Genomic DNA, 24,882 nt, shown 5'->3' with positions numbered 1-24,882 from the left:
TATACAGACAGGTGATATGCTGATTCTACATGTTTAGCAGAGGATGAATGTGCATGAAGATAATCAGAGTGCAATTTCAGTTGTTGTTTTTTTCAGTACCTGCACTAAGTGCAGCCTGATTTTAGGATTGGGTTGCACCATCAAAATGTTGGTTGCACCAAAAAAAATTTAAATAAATATAATGAAATGAAAAATATTGGGTGCACCATCAAATAATGTCACTGTTTCTAAAACATAACATACATACTTGTTTAGTAATTTTGATAACAAGTACTCAGTATCAGATGCATGAAAATAATCAGATGCCATGATGATAAATGGTCCTAATCAAATAGACTAATCCTGTTTTGCAGTACCTTATTTATAAACTCAAGTATGTGATTACTGCTACACAACTGAATAGTGAATACACAACTGATCAATGAATACACAACTGATCAATAATACACAAATGAATACACAACTGATCAATGAATGCACAACTGATCAATAATACACAACTAATCAATGAATACACAACTGATCAATGAATACACAACTGATCAATAATACACGAATGAATACACAACTGATCAATGAATGCACAACTGATCAATGAATACACAACTGATCAATGAATACACAAATGAATACACAACTGATCAATGAATACACAACTCATCAATGAATACACAAATCATCAATGAATACACAACTGATCTGTAATACACAAATGAATACACAACTGATCAATGAATACACAACTCATCTATGAATACACAACTGATCAATGAATACACAACTCATCAATAATACACAAATGAATACACAACTGATCAATGAATACACAACTCATCAATGAATACACAATTCATCAATGAATACACAACTGATCAATAATACACAAATGAATGCACAACTGATCAATGAATACGCAACTGATAAATGAATACACAACTGATCAATGAATACACAACTGATCAATGAATACACAACTGATCAATAATACACAAATGAATGCACAACTGATCAATGAATACGCAACTGATCAATGAATACACAACTGATCAATAATACACAACTAATCAATGAATACACAACTGATCAATGAATACACAACTGATCAATAATACACAAATGAATACACAACTGATCAATGAATACGCAACTGATCAATGAATACACAACTGATCAATGAATACACAAATGAATACACAACTGATCAATGAATACACAACTAATCAATGAATACACAACTGATCAATGAATACACAACTGATCAATGAATACACAACTGATCAATAATACACAAATGAATACACAACTGATCAATGAATACGCAACTGTTCAATGAATACACAACTAATCAATGAATATACAACTGATCAATGAATACACAAATGAATACACAACTGATCAATGAATACACAACTAATCAATGAATACACAACTAATCAATGAATACTCAAATGTTCATGCTTGTTACAAAGTTTGTTATTCCAGACACATATTTCCCAGTTAAAACACACAACAGTTGTAAGGTGTTGAAGGGTTTGCTGTTAGTTACCTCCACCATGTGCCACCTGTTACAATAGTCTGCTTGCAGTGAAAACCTACCGATGAATTTCACTTTAAACAAAAAAGTAAAGTATTTATAGTGAAATTAAGATTGCAATTCCTCATAAATTTACCTTGCCAACTTTACATTTAAGTCTCAGATTTTTATTCAACTTACGACAATAGTTGTTTGACAAAGAATCATAGATTCAAATCGTTGGTTTGTATCACAAGGGGGTAAGTGCAGTAGTTGGAACAGTAAACCAAATGCACGTGCAGGATGTGATGAGCATTAACTTAGACCAACCTTACATGTTCTTGGTGTGTCCTTTAATGTGCATACCCCCTTGTAAACCAAACCAGCAATTTGAAACTTTGACTGTTTGTTAAACAACTTCTATCCTAGGTTGAATCAATTTCTGAAATTTAAATGTTCAGTTGGAAAGGCAAAATTATGAGGATTTGCAATTTTAATCTCACTTTATTCGATATATATTTTTGTTTGAAGTGAAATTCTTTGGTATGTGCAGGTTATAAATAGCGAAATTTGTCCCGATATTACAGCATGAGATGCCCAAGTTCAAATCCTGGATGTCACCAAAATCTGTGAGAAAGTGCAATCCCAAATATAGGATGTTACATTTAGCCACTGACATTGTGAATTGAGAGATACAAAGATGTAAAGATCTGTGTTAGTGTTGATCTTCAATAACCAATGCTTGTCGAGAGAGGTGACTAATGGGATTGGGCTATCATGCTCACTGACTGACGTGGGTCATTATATACCAGTTGCATGGATCAATGCTCATAATGTTTATCACTGGATTGTCTGGTCCTGATTTTATTATTTACAAACCGTTGCCATATGGCTGGAATATTGCTGACTGCAGCATGAAACAACAAACTCTCCACAAGTATACTAAAAGGCAGTGAAAAGTTTATTTATAATTACAAAATAATATACGGGTATGTTTTCCAAGATCAAAGTGAGCCTTGGGTGACGTACATCTGTGCTCATTATGTCAATCACTGGATTGTCTGGTCCAGATTCAGTTACTAGCAAACTACCGTCACATAACTGAAATAATTTGTGCAGTGTTAAACAGCAAAATAACAAAGGTGATTCATTCAGTGCTAGTTGAAATAGGCTCTTCCGTGGTGGTAGCAGGAGTTGTCTCCCTTGATATCCTGACATTGTGTTACTCCTTGTAAAATGAAAATTGCATGGGTTATCTAAACCCTAGTATTTTTCTTGCTGAAAATATGTATACAATGAAGCCTAATTAATTAAAATCTCAATAAACTGTAAAGATCCTGGTTAGAGTATTGTCCTTCAGCAACCAATGCTTGTTGTAAGATGCGACTAACGCGACATGTCATCGTATCTTAATTTCATAGACTGATGCTCATATTGTTGATCACAATTCACAAAAAATTTAAAGAGGCATTATTGGTCCCATTAAAACTTTTCAAATATCCTTTTTATTATTCTGTTTGCTAGCACATTTAAAAATCTTGGCGCATTTTAAAACCACTCAGTTTTATCCTGTTGTAGCTTGAATACTACCTCATTCAAGTGGGATTGGTACAGTCAGATGGCCAGTGGTTAAAGCATTCTGTTGTCAAACCAAAGACCTGGGTTCAATTCTTGGGTTGAATGGAAGAAACTGAAAATGGGGCCCCCCAACTGCGATGGTGCTGGAATCTTGCCACAAGCAGTATAAAATACAACAGAGTTACCATCTCCCGTGAGTTCCTGGAACACATTTGACATATGGAATGTTGTTCAAGATGTTGTTCAAGATGTTGTTCAGGATGTTATTTTCTGTTTCAGAATGTATTTTATGTTATGAAGGCTTCCATGAGCATCCTTCACAACATTGCCAGGAATCCCAACGTGAAGGGTTTCTTCAAGGAGAACAAAACAGCTGAGGTACATGATCTCTTGTAAAACATTGGGATGATAGTGCATCATGATGCAGTTTCGTTTATCACAGAATTTGAAAAAAGAAAGATGCAGCATGACTGTCTGCCATCTGTTTTCTGATTCCTGTCATCCAAACTTCCAAACCGTTAAGTATTTCTTTTTAAAACTTGATACACAGTTCAGTGTAATAGTAAAGTGGTGTAATTTTAATTTTAATTTTAATTTTAATTTTAATTTTAATTTTAATTTTGTCAAAAAGACAAATTTAGCACCGAAGATAAAGATTGTTCTGGTTTCAGAACACTTAAACTATTAAATATTCATTTTCTGTGATTTGTACCATTGCAACTATTGCAGTGCTATGCTATTCCCTGCTTTTTATATTAATGTGCATGTGGCATTTACATGCACTTGTAACTGGTATTGACTGATTGTTTGCAGGTAATTATGCCATTTATCAACATGAACGACGACATGCTGAGAGTATTAGCCATGTTGACCTTGGCCTACATCGTTGAGGAAGAAGACAACAGCAAACTTATCGACGAAACAGGTCAGACCCTGATCTTTTCACAGAAAAGTAGGTCAAATTACGGTAAATGCGTGTCGTCCCCGATGTCGTCCTCTGTGTGAACGCCTTTCTTAGGAGCCACTCTAGGACGTTCTTAGGTCATCGTAGGAGCCACACTAGGAGGTATTTAGGTCATTGTAAGAACCATAGTTGGAGGTTGATTAGGTCATCCTAAGAGTTGAACTTGGCGGTAATTAGGTCATTCTAAGAGCCACAGTTGGAGGTAATTAGGTGATTGTGAGAGCCATAGATGGAGATGACTAGGCCCTCATAATAGCCAAACTTGGAGGTAATTAGGTCATCGTAAGTACCAAACATGGAGATAACTAGGTCATCATAATAATCAAGCATGGAGGTAATTAGGTCATCAGAAGAATCAAGCATGGAGGTAATTAGGTCATCAGAAGAATCAAGCATGGAGGTAATTAGGTCATCATAGGAGCCAATCTTCAAGGTAATTAGATCATCATAAAAGCCAAACTTTGAGGTAATTAGGTCATCATAAGAATCAAGCATGGAGGTAATTAGGTCATCATAAGAGCCAAACTTGTTGGTAATTAGGTCAGTTTCCAGCTGAACTTGGTGCTAACTAGGTCACCATAAGAGTCACACTGGAAGGTAATTATGTGATCATGTCTTGGTATTTAGGTCAGTGTATTCATACACTGTGGGCAAGTAGATCATTGAAAGAGTCACATTTGGACATTACAAGGCCATCAAAGACATTAAATTATGCTAAACAGGTGTATTTAGGTCATCTTAAGAACCACACTGGAAGTAATTAACTCACTCTGGAGTCACACATGGAAATACTTAGTTCATCATAGAGAGATAACTAGGGTCACCATTGGGAGGTACTAAGGTCATTGTAAGAGTCACACTTAGAGATAATTAGGTCATCATTGAGAGGTAATTAGGTCAACATTCCTTTCCAAACTTTGTCATCATTCCATATAGTTTCTGAGGGTATGTTCTTGTATTCAAACAAAAACAGGAATCAATTTCATTTTGTTGGGTTTATGACCTGTAATCTTCATTTATGACGCCATGGAGAGACATTGTTTAGAATTGGTCATCCACAAAAAAAGGTTTGTTGCAGGATTTGGCCAATGAATGTCATCATACCCCAGTTTGAAGATATATGCTCATGATATCAGTCACTACACTTTCTGGTCCAGGCATGTTTATTTACATATGAAACTGGGAATATTGCTGAAAGTGGCTTTAAACATGTAAAGAAACAAAACAGAAAGAACGAATTAGAAACAAACGTTTCAGAGTACTCTCATGTATAACTATCCTTATAATAATCCTCTTTAAAATCCAATTTCTGCAAAAAGTCCACCGATTTCATTAAGCATCAGAGTCATGGATTACCTCCCTTGCAGAACTCTTGCATGCCGGTGACGGAAACCTCTGTGTGTTTTGCATGCAGCATTTTCTACTGCACACTGTAGCGTACATCTACAGAATGCTCACCCCCCATATAACCAACCGCTTACTATGTGTGCTCATATATAACCAAGGAATTACGACATTTATACAATGCCTGGGACAGTTCAATCATGTTCTTAAAAATGGGACATGACATTTATTCCATAAAAATAACAATTATGTGTTTAGTTTTGGCGTCTCAGAATGTTCCCTTTTTAAACCAATTTCACACAAATACAATTTTTCAAAAAGATTTCTAATACTATGTTAATAATTATATATATTTAAGTTTGAAATTTAGGCATAAAATTTGTCACATTTAGCCAAATATATGTCTTGGATAAATCAGAATCTGTTGATTAAATTAATTTGTAAAATTGCTTATAGTTTGATAAGACAAACCATCTTATGATAATAATCAGCAAATAATCACATATGAATTATAAATTCAAAAACTTTAAATTCAAATAGGTAATTATTCAATAATATTTTTTTTAAAGATTGAATGTATTTTGGTGACGCTGTTCAATGGTGATCTGCATTGCCTCCAGGTACTATAAAGAATGTTGTCATGTGGATTGGCAAAGCTTTGGACAACCCGAAGAGGAGGTTCAAGGGATTTACACCTCAAGAGTTGACACAAGGCTTGGACAAACTAGCTGTCAATGATGGCAACAAGTTGAAGGTGGGTGGTGATGATAGACAACTGCAAGGTGAGGTGGAGGAAAGGAATGCCCCTCTGTTTAATTCAATGTTATTTCTCCCCATATCATAGAGGATGTTAGCTTCTCTCTGTACAACCCTGTGTTATATCTCCCCAGATCACAGAGGAAGGCAGCATTCCGCTGTTCATGAAGATGTTGCTAAGCGACAATGACAAGGAGCAGAGCACAACGGCGCGATGTATCTGGACGCTGGCGTTCGACAAGGATGTGCGGAGGGAGCTACAAGAGACGGAAAACCTAATGAGCACCTTGGAGAAGCTGCTCGAGAGCCCACACAAGGATGTGAAGAAGAATGCTCAAGGTGCATTGTGGGTACTCACAGGGAAAGGAGATGCTCCAACAGACAGTAAGTGCTTCTTGTGACTGATATGGCAGCAGACTGTAAATAATCACGCCTGGACCAGACAATAAAGTGATCAACAGCATGAGCATTGATATGCACAACTGGGAACTGATGACGTGTCAACTATGACAGCAAGTCTTACCACCCGTTAGTCGCCTCTTACAACAAGTTTAGTCACCTTTGTGGAAAGCATGGGTTGCTGAAGGTCGGTAAGTGCTTTGAAGTGTTACTGTCACCCATGAAGATCTTGGCTAAAAGTGATCTTCAGACCCATGTTTGTCATAAGAGGCGACAAATGGAATCAGGTGGTCAGACTAACTAGCATGGTTGACACATTGTATCCTGGTTTTGTGGATAGATTCTCATGCTGTTGATCACTAGATATTATTGTCCAGACTTAAGTAGAGCATAAAACAACCTACAAAGTCAGGTCATTGTACCCATGTGGGGACTCATTTATTCACAGATAGCTACAATACAGCTGAACATAGTATTAAACAACAAACAAACATGATATTATGATAGGATTTAGATTGTGTTGTTGTTGTTGAACATTGAGGCAAGGGTAAGTACAACACTTTTGTTGTTCTTACATACAGAATAACAGCTCAACAATACATATGTTCTTCTTACAAACAAGGACGAAGGTCCCGGGGTAGAATAGGCCTTCAGCAACCCATGCCTGCCATAAAAGGCGACTATGCTTGTCGTAAGAGGCGACTAACGGGATCGGGTGGTCAGGCTCGCTGACTTGGTTGACACATGTCATCGGTTCCCAATTGCGCAGATCGATGCTCATGTTGTTGATCACTGGATTGTCTGGTCCAGACTTGATTATTTACAGACTGCCGCCATATAGCTGGGATATTGCTGAGTGCGGCGTAAAACTAAACTCACTCACTCACTCTTACAAACAAACAAGCTTGTTCATTGTATATTCCCTATCATTTTGCAATTGTGTAGAACATCAGATAAATTGAAATACAGTACACCCTGATTCTAATGCCACCCTGAGTGTGAAGCCATGTTTTTGCCAGCATGGATATCCTGCCTATATAATACCCCGGTTATAATGCCAAACTGGATATAATGACATTTGCCAAGGTTTTGATAACAAAAATTTATTTTCTCCTGGTTATAATATCAATTGTACTGGCAGCATGCAGTACACATGCCTTAATTGGTTTAAATGACATGTCTCAAATTAACTGTAGTCTTGTAATCCCAGATAGGATAACACATCCATAGATGCTGTGATTATCAAGTTACTCAAGGCTCAATCACCTTGTTGATTGCATAGGGATTCTAACTGTCCTACCTGGTTACAATGCAGTCTAAGTAAACTTAGCCCCAGTTACACTCCTACACTGGGTCTAACAAAACCTAGCAGGAGGTCACATCAGGTAACCTGTGAGATTGACCAATCAGAGCACAGCTTACCAAATCGCAAATGTGGACATTCGCTCATGTCTTTTGAATTTTTACCCCTGCAAAGGTTTGTACCCAAATGATTCCAGATGCTATTTTCCCTACGATCGTTTCTGGGTGATGCACACTGAGCACGCCACAACAGTGAATAAACAGTTGCCAAAAATAACCTTTTGGGTAATATTCAAGGACGTCAGCATGCGGAAATATTAGCTATTAGTAAGCATGTCAACAGAAACCAAAAGGCGTATATACTGCCAGTCAAATATCAGTGTTATATGCAGATTATTGTTTGTTGAGAGATCATTGTCAGAGACCACCAAACCCTCAACAGTAGCCATTGTCCTGTTGGTAAAATCCGTTTAGCTGTCTTTCATTTGATTGGATGGTCATTGGTCGCTCAAAGGTTTCCTGACGCAACTTCCCTACTAGGTTTTGTTAGACCCAGTGTAGGGGTGTAATGAATAACACGGGATAAGTTACAGGAGATACTTACACTGGGTTGCAGTGTCACCCTGGACAAATGGTGGCATATCAACCAGGACATACTGTGGATATGTTAGAGTCTGATGGGGAAATGAGTCAATTTGTGAAATGACTAAGAGGGTCAGTCATTTCTCATCATTTTGTGTAGCAACAATCAATATACTTAGATCTTTTCATGAAATGTCATTTCATCTGTATGTGGTGGACAGGGTTTGTGAGGTGTGGCTGCTCTTAGTGTCAAACGAACAGGTGTAAATGCTTCAAAGCCAAGCTGAAGTGCAACAGTGACTGCCACAAAAGTTTCAAATAACTGTTGTTGAAATTGTGATCCACTTTTGTAGATTAAGTTATTAAGTGAAATTTCATAAAATGACTGAAGTATATTGACTGTTGTTACACAAAATGATGCAAAATAGCTGACCCTCTTAGTCATTTCTCTAGTTGCTTTACTGTCCTTCGTTGACAGGTTTTTATAATGTATATATGCTCTTTTTCATCGTTGAATGTTCTCGTCACGATATGGCTGAGATATTGCCGATGTGACGTTAAATATTAACTCACTCACTCACTCACTTTGTCATTTCATGAAATGACTGAAACTTTTGGTCGTTTCACGAAATGACTGATTTTTCAATCTGACTGTAACATATATGCAGGTCCCTCCAACTCAGTGAGCACAGTGTTTGAGTGTATCATTGAGTGTATCCCATCGTTTGTTGCAGAAACAAAAGGCCCCCCTAGAGGCAAGAACCACATTTTCATCAGCTATTCTTGGAATGAACAGGAGAAGGTTCTGGAGATCCGGGACAAACTCAGGGTCAGTGTCAGTGTCTCACAACATGGAAATTTGGACTACTACACGAAAGTTTCTTGAATACAGATTAGTTTTACAAAGTTCATTAGTTTGACATAATAGTCCACATTAGTCGCCCAAAGGTTGTTGCCATAGAGATTACTTCATGAAAGTTTCCCAAATACCATGAAGATTTACAAAGGAGAGTGTCAGGTTGTCAGTTGACATCAATTGCCTAACTGTTGTTGCCACAGAGATTACTTCACGAAAGTTTCCCAAATACCATGAAGATTTACAAAGGAGAGTGACAGGTGGTCAGTTGACATCAACTGCCTAACTGTTGTTGCCACAGAGATTACTTCACGAAAGTTTCCCAAATACCATGAAGATTTACAAAGGAGAGTGTCAGGTTGTCAGTTGACATCAATTGCCTAACTGTTGTTGCCATAGAGATTACTTCACGAAAGTTTCCCAAATACCATGAAGATTTACAAAGGAGAGTGACAGGTGGTCAGTTGACATCAATTGCCTAACTGTTGTTGCCACAGAGATTACTTCACGAAAGTCTCCCAAATACCATGAAGATTTACAAAGGAGAGTGTCAGGTTGTCAGTTGACATCAATTGCCTAACTGTTGTTGCCATAGAGATTACTTCACGAAAGTTTCCCAAATACCATGAAGATTTACAAAAAAAGGAGAGTGACAGGTGGTCAGTTGACATCAATTGCCTAACTGTTGTTGCCACAGAGATTACTTCACGAAAGTCTCCCAAATACCATGAAGATTTACAAAGGAGAGTGTCAGGTTGTCAGCTGACATCAATTGCCCAACTGTTGTTGCCATAGAGATTACTTCACGAAAGTCTCCCAAATACCATCAAGATTTACAAAGGAGAGTGTCAGGTTGTCATGTGACATCAAATGCCTAAATGTTGTTGCCATGGAGATTACTTCACAAAAGTTTCTCAGATACAATCAAGATTTACAAAGGAGAGTGTCAGTTTGTCAGTTTACATCAGTTGTCCCCCTGGTTTAGCCAAGTTCCATTTAGATTTACAAGGGATGTCATTCTTATACTTTGTATCGGTTCTCTTCTTCCCTTCTCTCAGACTCGTCTCATCTTCCTCTCTCTCTCTCTCTCTCTCTCTCTCTCTCTCTCTCTCTCTCTCTCTCTCTCTCTCTCTCTCTCCTCTCTCTCTCTCTCTCTCTCTCTCTCTCTCTCTCTCTCTCTCTCTCTCTCTCTCTCTCTCTCTCTCTCTCTCTCTCTCTCTCTCCCTCACACAAACACACATGAAAAAATATTCACCATTGTATGGTGACAAAACTGTACGCATGCCTTTCCATCCCTGAGTTGAGGATATGTCTCTGTATTTCAGAGTGAAGGTTATGTTGTATGGGTGGATGTGGACGAGATGGGGGGATCCACGCTGCAGGCAATGGCAGAGGCCGTGGAGAATGCTGCCGTCGTGCTGGTGTGCATGTCTGAAAAATACAAGCAGAGTCCCAACTGTAGGACAGGTAAGACTGTATACGTAGCTGTAAAGATAGTAGTATATTTGTTGGTCAGCAAGATTTAGTGTTGACCTTGATTAATATTTGCTTTCTTCAGTAGGGCTAACTCGATTATTGTTCCAAGCAATTTAAAAACCAACTCACTCACTCACTCACTCACCCAAACTCACTCACTCACTCACTCACTCACTCACAAAGTCACCCAAGATAATGGATTTTTCTCACTGACCAATTGACTATTTCAACTAATATAAAAAACCCATCATACCTCCTTACAAGAAAATTCATTTCTCTCCACAGAGGCAGAGTACACATTTCAGTTACGAAAAGACTACATCCCGTTGATGATGCAGAAAAAGTATCGTCCTGACGGCTGGCTGGGGATGATCCTTGGTGCCAAGCTGTTCTTTGACTTCAGCGGGAAATACCCATTTGACAAATCAATGTCAGGCATGCTCAAGGAGCTGCGAGGTCGTGGTAAAAGGTCAAACGTGCTTCAGTCACAATCTACAGGTGAGAAAAGAAATAAAACCATATGTAGCAGGGCATGGAGTCATCGAATTGATGATATCTCTCCTTGTCTGCTTGCTCACAGAGTTAACATGCGCTGACTGCCTCTCATGAGTAGATTCGTAGTAGCAATTCTGGTCGAGTTTTTCACTACCATTTATCTTGTATCTACATAAGTGGTGTTTTAACATGCACAAGAAGCATTCATCTCCTGGTGGTTTTGTTACCACAAGGAGATGATTGCTTCTTGTGCCTGTTTGCCAACATGTGAAACTTGTTTTGAGAAAAACACTGATATAGCTACGGGATAAGTCATAGTGGGAAACTGGGACATTGACACTAGGAGTATACTTGTGGTGGCAGTCATCTTGTTAAACTCTTTCATCCACAGGCAATCATGTCATTGCAAGGATTAAAGATTTTTCACAAAAAAATAATAACATTTTGAGACAACCCTCAACTTGAAATGCTTCACAGTACAAAATATCCAGACAAGGCCGGACATTTTGGTGTACCCCACCCACCTGCTTTGCCGATCGCCACTCTACCATAGCATGCAAACATTTAAAACTTCATCTAAACATAATCCTGGGTGATTGGCCTATCGATCACCACACATACCAGTTCTTTATTGTTATTTCTACAAGTCGATCTAAAGCCAAATTGAACTCTCAACTAAATGATCTTGACACAAATGTAGGACAATAAGTACATTTAAAAGGGTGTGTGGTCAAAGCAAGCCCTCTCATTGGCCAGCGCTAGCTATCGTCCTCCATTTGTTTCTCTCAAAATGTTTATATATTTTTTTAAAAAAATCTTTAATCCTCACAATGACACAATGACTGTACTTTGATCATCCAACCACCAAATTCTGTGGACTCAGAAATTACAGTCAGATAATCTCAGATTGGTCAATAATAATTCTCTTTGCCTTGCCATGGATTTTAAAGTTATGAAAATATATATAGACATGGGGAAGAATAATATTCAGAGGTCAGTCTTGCAACTTTTTTAACGTTTTTAGTGTAAAAGGTAGAGCTGACCTTCTTTCATAGCAAGATATTAGTGATGTCATTTGACTGTAACTTCATTGTACAGATGATGTAGCCATTTCTCCCAGGATATATTATATAATATCACTTATGATGATGGATATTGAATGATGATATACCATCAAAATCAATCATTATGAACATTATATCAATATCTCCAAGATATCATGTGATATCGCTTAAGCGATTTATGTTATATGGTGATGAAGTGTCAGATCAGTAATCATGAGGAATATGAAGTAGATATCATATGATATCACCTAATGATGGATATCAAATGATGTACTGTCAAAATGAATCATTAACAATATATCACGAATGATATCACAAGTTAATTATATCACATGGATGTTAAATGATGATGTACTGTCTAGATCAATCATCATGATGTAACTATTATTATGTGTTTCTGAAACAGCATCAGATAGCAGTAGTATCACATATTTGTATATAGATCTCAAACGCATGCAAAGGCAGGTCAAATGCTCAGCCATCAAATAAGAAAGGTTTAGCCTTCAGCTGTGTAGAAATTAAATTGTGCATTACAGAATTAAGGCCATGACAGGTTACGATGCAATTTTGCTTCCTTGCAGATCAAGTAGATGCGCTAGAAAGTACAACAGAGAACCGACTAGTGTTCGCCGGCAACCCGCACCGTAACACCCACCCCGGCACTGAGCTGGCAATACCTCAGGGACACCAACCTATCACACACAATATGTCACGTGACGACGTGCAACGCTGGCTCATCACACACCAACTAGATGGGTACATACAGATTCGAGCATGATTCTTCAGATTTCATTGTATTGTAAAGTTATAAGGCACATAGAAGCAACAGATTCATAACTCTCTGCTGTCCCGAAATTTCTCATCTAGCTTCATGCATTGTGAGACAGGGCAAAATAATCTAAATGGTCCTTTTGTGTAATGAACTTTACAAACATGTTAGAACTCATCAGTATGTTTGAAGAAATTTTGTACAGTCCAGTTTGTTTGCTTGTTGTTTAATGCTGCACTCAGCAATATTCAGCAGTATGGTAGAGGTCGTTAAATATCGAGTCTGGAGCAGACAACCCAGTGATTTACATCATGAGCATCAAACTATGCAGCTGGGTTACAATGATCAGGTTTCAGGAAATACAATTATCATGTGTGCCGTTTTCTTTCTGCACCACTCCTACTCTGACTACTCATGTTATTAAAGAGAAGTCGGATTTTGTTCCTATTATCCAGTTCCGCTGCGTGATACCCTTTCATAATATACCCAGTAACTGTAAGGAGTATTACTTTCCACCCTTGAATCCAACTTTTATACCTGATGCCATGTGAGCTGGACAACATGTGCTCTTCAGTGAGAGACTATGTGTGTGAGACACCTTGGTGCCATAAAGCCTGAACCGGTGCATTAAACTAATTAAACCAGACCCAGTATTTACTATTTTTCAGAGGTAACTGCAAATCTGTATAAACAACAGAAAACTGTATTATCTGTTTGCCCTGTGAGAAAACACTTTCTTCAATGGTAAACTTCGCATTATGGCTGAAATGCAGCTATTTCAATCAGTTGTCACAGATCAATTTAGTGCTGTTGCTTGCACTGGTGCAACCATATTACACTGGTGCAACCATATTGCACAGTGTAGCCTAGTTATGAGTCTAACTTGCACCAGGTGCGAGTCAATTTTTGATCAACTGATGAAACTTCTGAACATAATAATATCTAAATAATTCAAAAGCATATTTCTTTCACTGGACAGTGCAATAAAAGCAGTGCAACTGGAATAAAAGCAGTGCAACTGGAATAAAAGCAGTTCAACTGGAATAAAAGCAGTGCAACTGGAATAAAAGCAGTGCAAAGAGAACAAGGAGAAGAGTTTTTTGGATGTGCAACGTTTTTTAATATAATATAAGCAACATTTCAGTGTAGCTGGTAACATAGTTCTCATGAAAATGTTGTATAATACTGAGGGCAAAGTTATATACAGTGGTTGCAATACTTTAATGCAACAATTGCAAATTCCTGGATCTCCTAGACACTGTAACCAATAACCCGCCAGTTGTTTTGTGGGGCGATGGGGTAGCCTAGTGGTTAAAGCGTTGGCTCGTCATGCCAAAGGCTCTGGTCGAATCCCCACATGGGTACGATGTGTGAAGCCCATTGAGTCCCTCACTGCGATGTTGCTGATATATAGTTAATAGGAGCGTACAACCAACTCAGTCAGTCAGTTGGTTGTGCTGCATAGATGTGCATGATGGAGAACAGTGGTCTCCATCAACCATAACACTCAAGTCTCCTTCTGTCTCTCTGTTTGATTCACCTTGGATTTCCTCCTCAGATCCATCGCAGCCTTTAGCCAGTTTGACGGACGGTTACTATGGCAACTAAGGGAAATGAAACAAGAGGTTAGTTTGTTTATGTATTTTTTACCAGAATGGAGGTGACATTTGTAGTACACTGATTTGAACGGTGTTTTGCCGAGGTGTTTAATCTAAATACTTTGATATCATGTTCTCAGTCTCACCTGCGTTCTGCCATGTTGTGCTGTTATAATTAAGTCCACACTAATGTTCTGCTATCATAATCTTTTCCATTCTCTGCCCACAGAAGTTACTTGTCATATCTTCCCATGCAACTTCTGTTCTGATATGGCCCTTTCATGGTGTGAGTGTTGTCAATTTGTGATAGGTTGCCAACCGATTTAGTTCTGCAATTGGTGACATTTCATCTCATGATTCGCAAAGCCTTGTTAATATCTGTATGCCTCAGGAAAACTGGTTTCTTCTAGACAGAACTCAGTCATGCAATGCTAGAACAATGGCATCCCCATCGCCTTTGTTGACAATGGAAAAGCTAGCCATTAAAATGAATGTCTTGTGTCACATCAAGTCATTAGCAGAGGAGGGATGTTTGTGACACCCATATTCTATTGCTAGTTTCTGATTTTCAGTTAAACACGAAATACCAAATCTGCATATTGTTCAACTAAATCCATGGCGGCCATTGGATCTAAGTTGATGTAATACATGTTCTGATTGGATAGAATAAAGGGAGATAATTTGTGTTGTTTTTTGGGGCCACCAGGGAATTTTACAAGACCTGGGAAATATGGCCGAATTAGAACAGAAGTTACATGGGAAGCAACTGAATCTTGTACTGTTCTCACATTTAAGCTCTTACAACTATTTTGGTGAAATTTGTTTAGTTGTTGTGTCATACTTTACATATCCCCTCACATGTTAGGCAGTGTTCTGTCCTTGCAAATGTTCTGATATCTGTTTGTTCAAATGTTCTCATACTTCCATATTCAAAACATCATACATTTGCTGAAATTTTGCTTTAATCCTGTAATTTGTTTTGCGGTCCAGATTTCACTGAATGTTATAAAATCCTGTTCAAATGTGGCTCATGTTTCTGTTTTGTTTTCCAGGCACCCGACTATTTCTACCAGTGTCTGGAGAAGAAACTGTCTATGAACCTCATCGATATGCTCCGCCTTGCCTCTGCCCTTGATACCCTCCACTGAACTGCTCCAAACCAGTTTGGGCTGGTCCAATTGTGCCATAACTAGATCACAGTGGTCAGGACCAGTCTGCACAAGAACTGACTGATTGTGTGTTTAATATGGAATGTATGTGCTAGCACTACTAACAACACTGAATACACCAAAAGTGCTATCATGTGGAGTATATGGTTATTGACCATTTGTTTCTACTTTTGGATGGGAGGGTCAATGTCAGCAATATTCCTAACAGCATCATAGAGTACGAGTGTAGCTTAGCAACAACATTATAATTTGTGTACAGACAAAGGAGTTATGAAGAGAAGATGAGACACAACCTATAAATGTGATATTGATATCTTTAGTGGAATGGGGTAGCCTTGTGGTTGAAGTGCTGGCTCATGTCGTTGGTGCCTGGGTTTTATTCCCAAATTTGTGTGAAGATCATTCTTGGTGTTCCCTGTTTGTTTGGAATGTTGCATCACGTGAAAAACAATATTTCTATCTCACTCAAGTGGATATGAATCATGTCCTTTACTCATGATCCAATGACATTCTCTCATTATGCGTGACAGCAGACTACAAGTAGTGGATCAGAAAACAAAACTTGAATGTGACCTTGAGAAGGTAACTGTATTCTTCTGTGGATGAGGACATGTAAGGATACGCTTGTATTTCCTCTGTAGATGGTAACTCACATAAGGAAGGAATCCATTTTCTTCTTAGTACAGAGACTCACAGTCAGAAGGAATCTGTATTCCTCTAAAGATGAGGACAGGCTCTCAGTCAGACTGAAACTGTATTCCCCTGTGCACAGAGACCAGCAGCAAGGATAAACCTTTGTTCCTCTATTGATAGAGTCACACAGACAGAAGGAGTCTTTCTTCCTACGACAACAAGAACACACAGCATGAAGGAACCTGTAATCTAATGTAGATGAAGACTCACAGAATGAATAAACCTGAATTCTTCTATGGATGAAGCATATGAAAGAAGGGATTCTATATTTCTCAGAATGAGAACAATATGAAAACAGCAAGAAGCAATATGGTCCTCATAAGAGACTGAATAAGGCTATATTCCTCGATGGATGGAGACACAGATCAACAAGAAATCTGTATTCCTCCACTGGAGACTGACAGCAAGGAGGATTCTTCATCCCACTTTGACTGAAAACTCACTGCAAAAGGGATATCAGCTCTTCAGTTAGATGAAGACACTGAGCAAGAAAGTGCCAGTATTCCTCTGCAGATGGAGACAGTCTGTCCAAATGGAAACACAGTTCCTTCGTGGTTGAAGCAGCAACCACCAGGAGTGAAGCTGTATTCCTCTGTGAATGGAGACAAAAAATGTCATTTCACAGGAAGGTAACTGCATTCTGACTGATAACCTACTCACAGGAAGGTGATATGTTCATTATTTTGTGATCAAGACAATGAAATAAGGCTACAGGGAAACAAAGTCTTTTCTGTAGATAAGATTATAAGAGATCATACCACTACAAGCAAACTGAATCTTCTTTTGAACATTAACAGCCTAAAGTAATGACTCAGAAAACAAACATTGATAATGGCTTTATAACAGACCTTTGTTCCTCAGTGGAAAGGAGCAGTTGGGTAGTATAGTGGATAAAGCGTCCTCTTGTCATGCCGAAAACTGGGGTTCGATTCCCCACATGGGCGCAATGTGTGAAATCCATTTCTGGTGTCCCCAATTGAGATATTGCTGGAATATACCTAAAGTGGCCTAAAGGAAAACTCAATTACTTTCCAGTGGCTCAAGACTACAACGTCTTACTGCAACATATGAAGCCACTTTGAAGAAGTGGAAGGAGTTAAACTATGTAGGAAGGAAGACACACAACAATGTGCAATATCCGTTCCTGTCGGAATGAAAACACGTCAAGATTGAGTATGTATTTCTCTTTGGATAAAAACACAGCAAGATCGAAAATATATTCTCCTATAGATAGAGATTCTGCAAGACAGAACTTTATTTCTTTTGTAGATGATGACACATAGCAAGGTAGAACATCTGTTCTTCTTCCGACAAAGGACTCACAACATAATGGAATCAATATTGCTCTGTGGATGAAGATGCAATAAGACAGAAAATATACTCTTCTGTGAACGAAGACACAGATTGAAGCTCGTCATTGCGGATGAGGACAAAGAGCAGGATGGAAACTCTACTCTGGCTGAAGACGCAACAAGAAGGAGCCCCATATATCTGTGGGCTAATCAACATTGTGACAGAACTTCTATTGCCCTGTGACCAATAACACTAAGCAAGGAGGGAAGTGTGTTCTTCTTTGGATGAAAAGACAGCTAGAAGGAGCCCTGTTGATCTGTTGACAAACATACAACATGATAGCACCTCTATCACCCTGTGAAGAAAGACACAGCAAGATTGAACCTTTTTGGGGACAATGACAGAGAAAAACAGAATCTCTATTCCGCTCTGGACAAAGACAGAGGCCATTCTTCTGTGGACAAGAAGGAAGAAGGAAGCTATATCGATCGTAGGGTGAAAAGACAACAGCCTTATGATTCTGTCTTACAAAAATACAGCATGATCAGCTCCATTCCCCTGTGAACAACGACAGCATAATAGAACCTCTATTCTTTTGCAGACAAACTCTTAGCTAGAAGGGAACTTCTCTGGATGAAGACACTGGAAGATGGAACCCTATTGATGTGTTAGCAAAGATGCAGCATGGTTATCTCTAATCCTCTCTGCATGAAGACATAAAGCAAGATAGAACCACTATACCTCTGTGAACAAAGACAGCCAGATAAAACCTTTGTTCCTCTGTAAACAAATACAGAGTCCATTCATCTGTGGACAAGAAGGAGTCTGTATTCCTCTCAGGGTGGAGAGACATCAAGAAGGAGCCCTATCGATCTGTTGACAAAGACACACCATGATTACTTCTAATCCTATGTGGATGAAGGCATTCATCAAGGTATTCCTCTGTGAACAAAGACAGAGCCAGATAAAACCTCTGTTCCTCTGTAAACAAAGACAGAGTCCATTCATCTGTGGACAAGAAGGAGTCTGTATTCCTCTCAGGGTGGAGAAACGTCAAGAAGGAGCCCTATCAATCTGTTGACAAAGACACACCTTGATCACCTCTAATCCTATGTGGATGAAGGCATTCATCAAGGTATTCCTCTGTGAACAAAGACTCTCAGTTGATGAAGGACCACAGCGATAAGTGCATCTATCTTTCTGTGGATGAAGACATACAAGGTGATGCTACAACAATCATGCTGACAGATTTCAGCAATTGTGTCATCATTCAGTGGGGCGGACAAATCCTTAAATCTGGATTTATGTGTTCCATTTTCAGCTTGAAGCTGAAGGAAGTAGATACCAACATACCAACCAAGTCTCACAACTGAGTTGACCCAAAGATCTGTGGTTGCAAGCAATACAACCATGGTTGGAAGAGCAGGGTTGACCAGAGAATGTACAATCAATCCAACTGAGTTGGTGCCAAGAGCTGTGGTTGGAAGCAATACAACTACAGTTAGAAGCCCAGAGTTGGCCAGAGACTGTGCAATCGATCCAACTGTACAAAATTTGGATGCAGGATACAACTACTGGTTATACTGAATCTAGACACATTTGCAGGCCACGCCAGCCTTTTTCCTTGTTTGCTTTCTGAATGCCCACGATGTTTAAGATGTGAACTGAAGTCAGATGTGAACTCTCAAAAATATGAGAGGTGATGTTAGGGAGGTTGTTCACTATGACATATATGATTCAGTGATTTTTGGAAGGCTGTTGACTTTCAAAATTTTAAAATTAGGTGAGGAAGGATGTGGACTTCTTTATGTTTAACTGAGGTCAGGGAGTAAGTGTAATATAAAACTTGTGAAACAATATTTATTGGCTAAGTGAAAAATTCTCTTTGAAACTTCAAGATCCAACAAGATGAGAAGACACCTTCACACATATAAACTAATAACTTATGATGATATAAATAATAAATTCCTCAGCATCAGGTCCACTTACACAAAGCGATCTTAACACTACAACAGAAGCTGTAAATGCCTTCTTAGCGCTAAGATCACTTTGATCAAGTGGACCCTGCTCCACAAAGTGATCTTAACACTACAAGAGAAGTTGTGAATACCTTTTTAGCGCTAAGATCACCTTGATCAAGAGGTCCCTGCTCCACAAAGTGATCTTAACACTACAACTGTCATGAGCCTTTGTTCACTTAAGGGACTGACAATCACCTTAGCACTAATATCAGAAGAGGACCTTGAGCTAAGATTGCTTTGTGGAAATGATCCTAGAATAGACATTTTCTTTATGAGATCTGACACTTGTAAGAATCATATCATCTTAGGAAATGGTCCTACAGGCATGTGTGGTCCTAATATAGTGTCTTCATTCTTGGTCCTAGCAGAGACCTTAACTAATATATGATCTTGGTGTTAGGTCAAGTGTCACACCTTTTTCAAGTCCCTCAGTTTGTGTTAATCCATCCTTGGTGATGCAGGGAATTTTATTACCATTCTAGTGAGATAACTACCCTGGACCCTTTCACAGAAACTTTTTTTCAGATGGTAGTGTCACTCTCTTATTGATACCATGACATACAATGTCTGTTTGTCATGTGTGTTACTTGAAAGGCCTGTTATTTTCGATAACGCCGGTTTTGAATTGGACTCAAAATATGGCATCTCCACGGGATTTATCATACCTGAAGATACTGTATCCTGCATATTTGATGACAGTTTTTGAAGCGCTGACAAGATCCTCTCCAACACCATCACAGGTACTGAAGGTACTGAGGCATCAGGGCTCCAGTAAGAAAAAGTATGTGAAGTTAGAGAACACCTAGGACATTCTGTGTAATATTTTCCACAAGACTATTCTGATGTTTTTTTCAAACAGAAATATATTTGTATAAAAACTTTCATTTCAGTCTTATCATCCATCATTGGTGTGAATTCACAAGGATGCCAATATTTGCTGTTCTGATTATACGTCCTCTATGTTTTAGATTTTTTACAATCATCCTTTATAAGCTGCTGTTCTGTTGTTGAAGATGATAATGTGCGTGTTAAGTTTTGAGTGTTGTTGTACAGGTGTAACCAAAATTTTTTCCCTGTGTAAAAATGTCCATGGACATAATTCATGGAAGAATTTTCTTTCGAAAAATTAGTATTTTGTTTGTTTCCACAACAAATGCAAAATTATTAAAATTTGTTAAGTATACATATGAACTTTTATTGAAGATTTTCAACTGCAATGTGCTTCTATGAAGCATGGATTAAAAAAAAGACATTTATTTCTAAGTGATGAGAAATAAATAGTCTGTATGCAGTATGAGTGAGATGTTTTACAATTTTAATTTTGATAGCTGAAATTAAATAAGATGCTTATTTTCATGCGTTCCACTCCCTTTCATGTCCAAATTCAAGAAGTCAAACTTTCCTGTAAGGATTTTAGAAATAGTAAACTAAGCACAAGTAGTCATTTCACTCATTTCAAGTCATGTCTTCAAGCAATATTTTCAGGAAATGACTTAAATTAAATATTTGTGACAATCCTTCATGAAATTAATAAATGTGAATTAGAATTTTCATTTCTCTGTTTCCTGAGGTGCTCTTGTGAAACATTTTCTTTAAGAATTACTTTTAGAAATCGGGGTTTTTTTGTGTTAAAATATTTGTAAATTATGTGAACCAATATACTTAGATGCAAACATACAAGAAAGGGTTTATTAATAATGCTAATATGAATTTTGTTACCTCAGAATAAAAAAATACATCTGATTTGTCTCATGTAAGAAAACAATATTTAAGCAAAAACATTTCACAATGATTCAGTTTTATTATTTTTATACCATCCCAAATTTGAGGACTTTTTCTCTGTTGAAACACAAAGAACTAACTCTGAACTTACAATAATGCAATATTGTGATCGGAAATTACAGATTATTTAGTCCTGTTTTTAAGCATTCTGTGTAAAACAAATCATTATAATATCACTGTTATCCAGTATTGTGTTCAGATGCAAGATTACATACTGTTAACTCCTTCAAGCAATATATTCACAGCACAAACACTGACCTTGTGAAGATTAAATGTATTGTTGACTTTTGTTATAACTTGTTGTACCAGAAACAGTATCTCTAGCTCAGGAAAGCAGGATATACGCTTGTGCTGTGTTTTAAATTATTATTGATAATCGAGATGTGTATAGACAATGATTGTTGTAGAACATTTAGGAAGAATACTTTGTTGGATATATTTGTTTTTGTTTAATATTATCAGTTTTTGTTTGATGTTGTGTGATGTGAATTCAAAGGTTTAGTTTCGTATCATCTGCATCTGCACGCAAAATTAATGTAATTAATAAAGTAAATCTTTTCATTTAAGTAAAATTTGGCCAAATTTGGTGTCAATTTAACTGAAAATTGTGATCATAATATCAAAGTATTATGAAGTTACAATCCTTGAGGGTTGAAGCAAGATGTTGTTGAGTTGGCACATTCTAAATTCAGTGCAATACATTGTGCGGGGTTGTCTCCCTTGTACAGGTAATAACTCTTTGAGTGAGGGTTGAAATCACAGTTCTCTCTGACTTCATTTCTGGGTTTGTTAACATGTTGACTGCCTATCATGAGTATACTCCTGGCATCAATTCTGGATGAATTTGCCTCTACGAGTTATCTCATCGCTACAAAAGTGGTACCTTAGAACATGTTTCACATGTTGGCAGATCAGGCACATTTCGAAACAAACGTCACCTGGACATTGATGAAGTGTGAAATAAGATATCTTCTTTGAAGACTTTTTGAAAAATAGGAGAATACTCTATTACAACATTTATATGGACAATTATGATGTGAAGCTAAATGTCTTCTTCTACGACACCGATATACATAATGAAAATAAGCTGTAACAATTAATGGAAATCTTTCAGCGATTTTCTTCGTAGTTCATGTTAGTTATTTTTTATATGCTTGTCAGAATATTTTGTCATTGTCATTTCCGTTTGTCATCCTTTAACATAACACTCCATTAAGATCAGTGAACGACAGTTTTGTAACCATTTTCATATTTGTACATGTTCTGTACAGTTGAGCACGTGATCTGTACCATTCACACATTAAACAATGATTGTACTATATGACTATATACTGTGTATTCTTTTTCAAAAGCCCACATGGAGGCAATGTGTGCGAAGCCCATTTATGGTGTCCCCTCACCATGATGCTGTTGGAAAATTTCTAAAAGCAGCGTAAATCGAACCTCAGTCAGTCAGTCTTCTTGATCAGAGGCCATGAGGTTGCTGGGTAGCCTAGGGTTAAAGTGTTTGCTCATCTCGCCATAGACCTGAGTTCAAATCCCCTCTAATGTTCAAGATGTAAAGCCCCTTTCTGGTATTCCTTGCTGTGATATTGCAAGAATACTCTTTCAGGTACTCCTTGCTCTGATATTGCTGGAATATTGCTGTGATATTGCTGGAATATTGCTCTGATATTGCTGAATATTGGTAACAAATTGCATAAAACGTCCCTAACTCACTTTTGAGTCCTGCGAAATTATACATCTTTTTCGTGCTCATGCACAGCTTCAGAGTGGACAAAAAGTATAAACTGACCACTAAATCCTGGTTTGAGGTGAGATGAGGTGAGGTAAATTGTGGTATAAAATGATTCATGATTTTTGTACTTAAACTGAAATGTGCATGCAGGTAAGCTAGTGGCTTGATGTGCCGCAAAAACAGCTAGCCCACTGAGAAACCAGGAAATACGGTACACCTCACTCAGGCTGAGGACAAGACAGGGTAACAACAAGTACAGATAGTACTGTGGTCAGAAGAGTGTCACTTCCTTCCTTAGATTTTCTTCAGGACATAGACATTTTTTTTGAATAGGAACACTTTTGGTTTTTCCAGGCTGATGATGAAAACAATGCATTTGAAACTGGAAATATTTTTGACCAGGGCATATTTTAAGGATGCTTATCAAATACATCAATGAATCTAAAAACGTATAGAATGTTGAAGTGTACAGACTGTTAGTAAAATCAGGAAAATGTGATGATGCTGTGATGATCTCGTTTAACTTTTTGGCAGTTCCCATCAATCATGAGTTATCTCCCTTTAGCTGACTGATGTGATTGATAAATGTGTCGGCACTGGTACTTATCAGACTTATTGAACAGTTTTGTTTCACTTTTTTCTTGTGTTTGAGCTTATTTTATGTATTCTGTTTAAACACTTCAATGGGATGTAAGGGATGGGGACTACCTCAAACTGCATTATATGAATGCTGAGGGTAATAGCAGACTTGCTTGTCTGACAGGACATAAATGGCAGTAGCTGGACACCAGTCAGTATTCTGTGTTTACAGTGCTGTCTGTCCACAGTGGGTTAGCCTAATGGTTAAAGCATCTCCTTGTCAAGCTGAAGACCCAGGTTTGAATCCCCACACAGGTTACATTCTGTGAAGGCGTCCCCAGCCTTGATATTGCTGAAATATTGCTAAAAGTCGCGTAAGACCATTCTGCCTCACTCACCCAATATTGAGAGAGCAATTATAATTTTAATTCTACTCCTAAGTCTGATCTTAAGCTCCCAATAATGAAAAATAAAAAAAATTGAAATCTTGTTATGAAATAAATTAAATTCATCAGCACAAGAGAAAAAAACCCACAATGATCAGGCCTTTATAAGTCAATATACAGGTGTATTGAAGTGTATTGACAGGTGTATTCAAATAGTGTGTATTAACTCACCAATTCATTATAACAGGGTGTATTATCTTTCAGCATTATTATATATTTTCATACATTATTTAATGTGATATTTTAATATATCTTCCTTGTGTACATATGGTCAAACAGAACCCTATTAAGTTGAAAATTAAATGAAATTTGATATGCAAAGTCACTAGTCATTGCACCCTTTGAAATTGCATTTATTTTCCAACCTTTTTAACACATGGAATCTCCACTCAGGTATTCCTTCCACATACTTTCTTATGATATGTGATATATCACATATTTTAAATTATGATTGTGTTGTGATAA

General features: G+C 37.8%; 1 protein-coding gene across 1 annotated transcript in view; it reads left to right on the top strand.

Moving 5' to 3' along the window:
* LOC137260161 (uncharacterized) overlaps positions 1–24,653 on the top strand; it is an 82,003-nt gene extending 57,350 nt beyond the window's left edge. Inside the window, exons 6-15 of the mRNA XM_067797855.1 lie at positions 3,371–3,469; positions 3,905–4,016; positions 6,020–6,153; positions 6,290–6,539; positions 9,173–9,267; positions 10,620–10,761; positions 11,056–11,268; positions 12,911–13,085; positions 14,657–14,723; positions 15,749–24,653. Of these exons, the coding sequence (XP_067653956.1) occupies positions 3,371–3,469; positions 3,905–4,016; positions 6,020–6,153; positions 6,290–6,539; positions 9,173–9,267; positions 10,620–10,761; positions 11,056–11,268; positions 12,911–13,085; positions 14,657–14,723; positions 15,749–15,844 (1,383 nt within the window). The 3' untranslated portion in view covers positions 15,845–24,653. The remainder of the gene's footprint in view (positions 1–3,370; positions 3,470–3,904; positions 4,017–6,019; positions 6,154–6,289; positions 6,540–9,172; positions 9,268–10,619; positions 10,762–11,055; positions 11,269–12,910; positions 13,086–14,656; positions 14,724–15,748) is intronic.
* Positions 24,654–24,882: the final 229 nt, after the last annotated feature.

This window comes from Haliotis asinina, chromosome 13 (genome assembly GCF_037392515.1).
Source record: "Haliotis asinina isolate JCU_RB_2024 chromosome 13, JCU_Hal_asi_v2, whole genome shotgun sequence".
Taxonomy (NCBI): domain Eukaryota; kingdom Metazoa; phylum Mollusca; class Gastropoda; order Lepetellida; family Haliotidae; genus Haliotis; species Haliotis asinina.
This window is presented reverse-complemented; position numbering and strand designations above follow the sequence as displayed.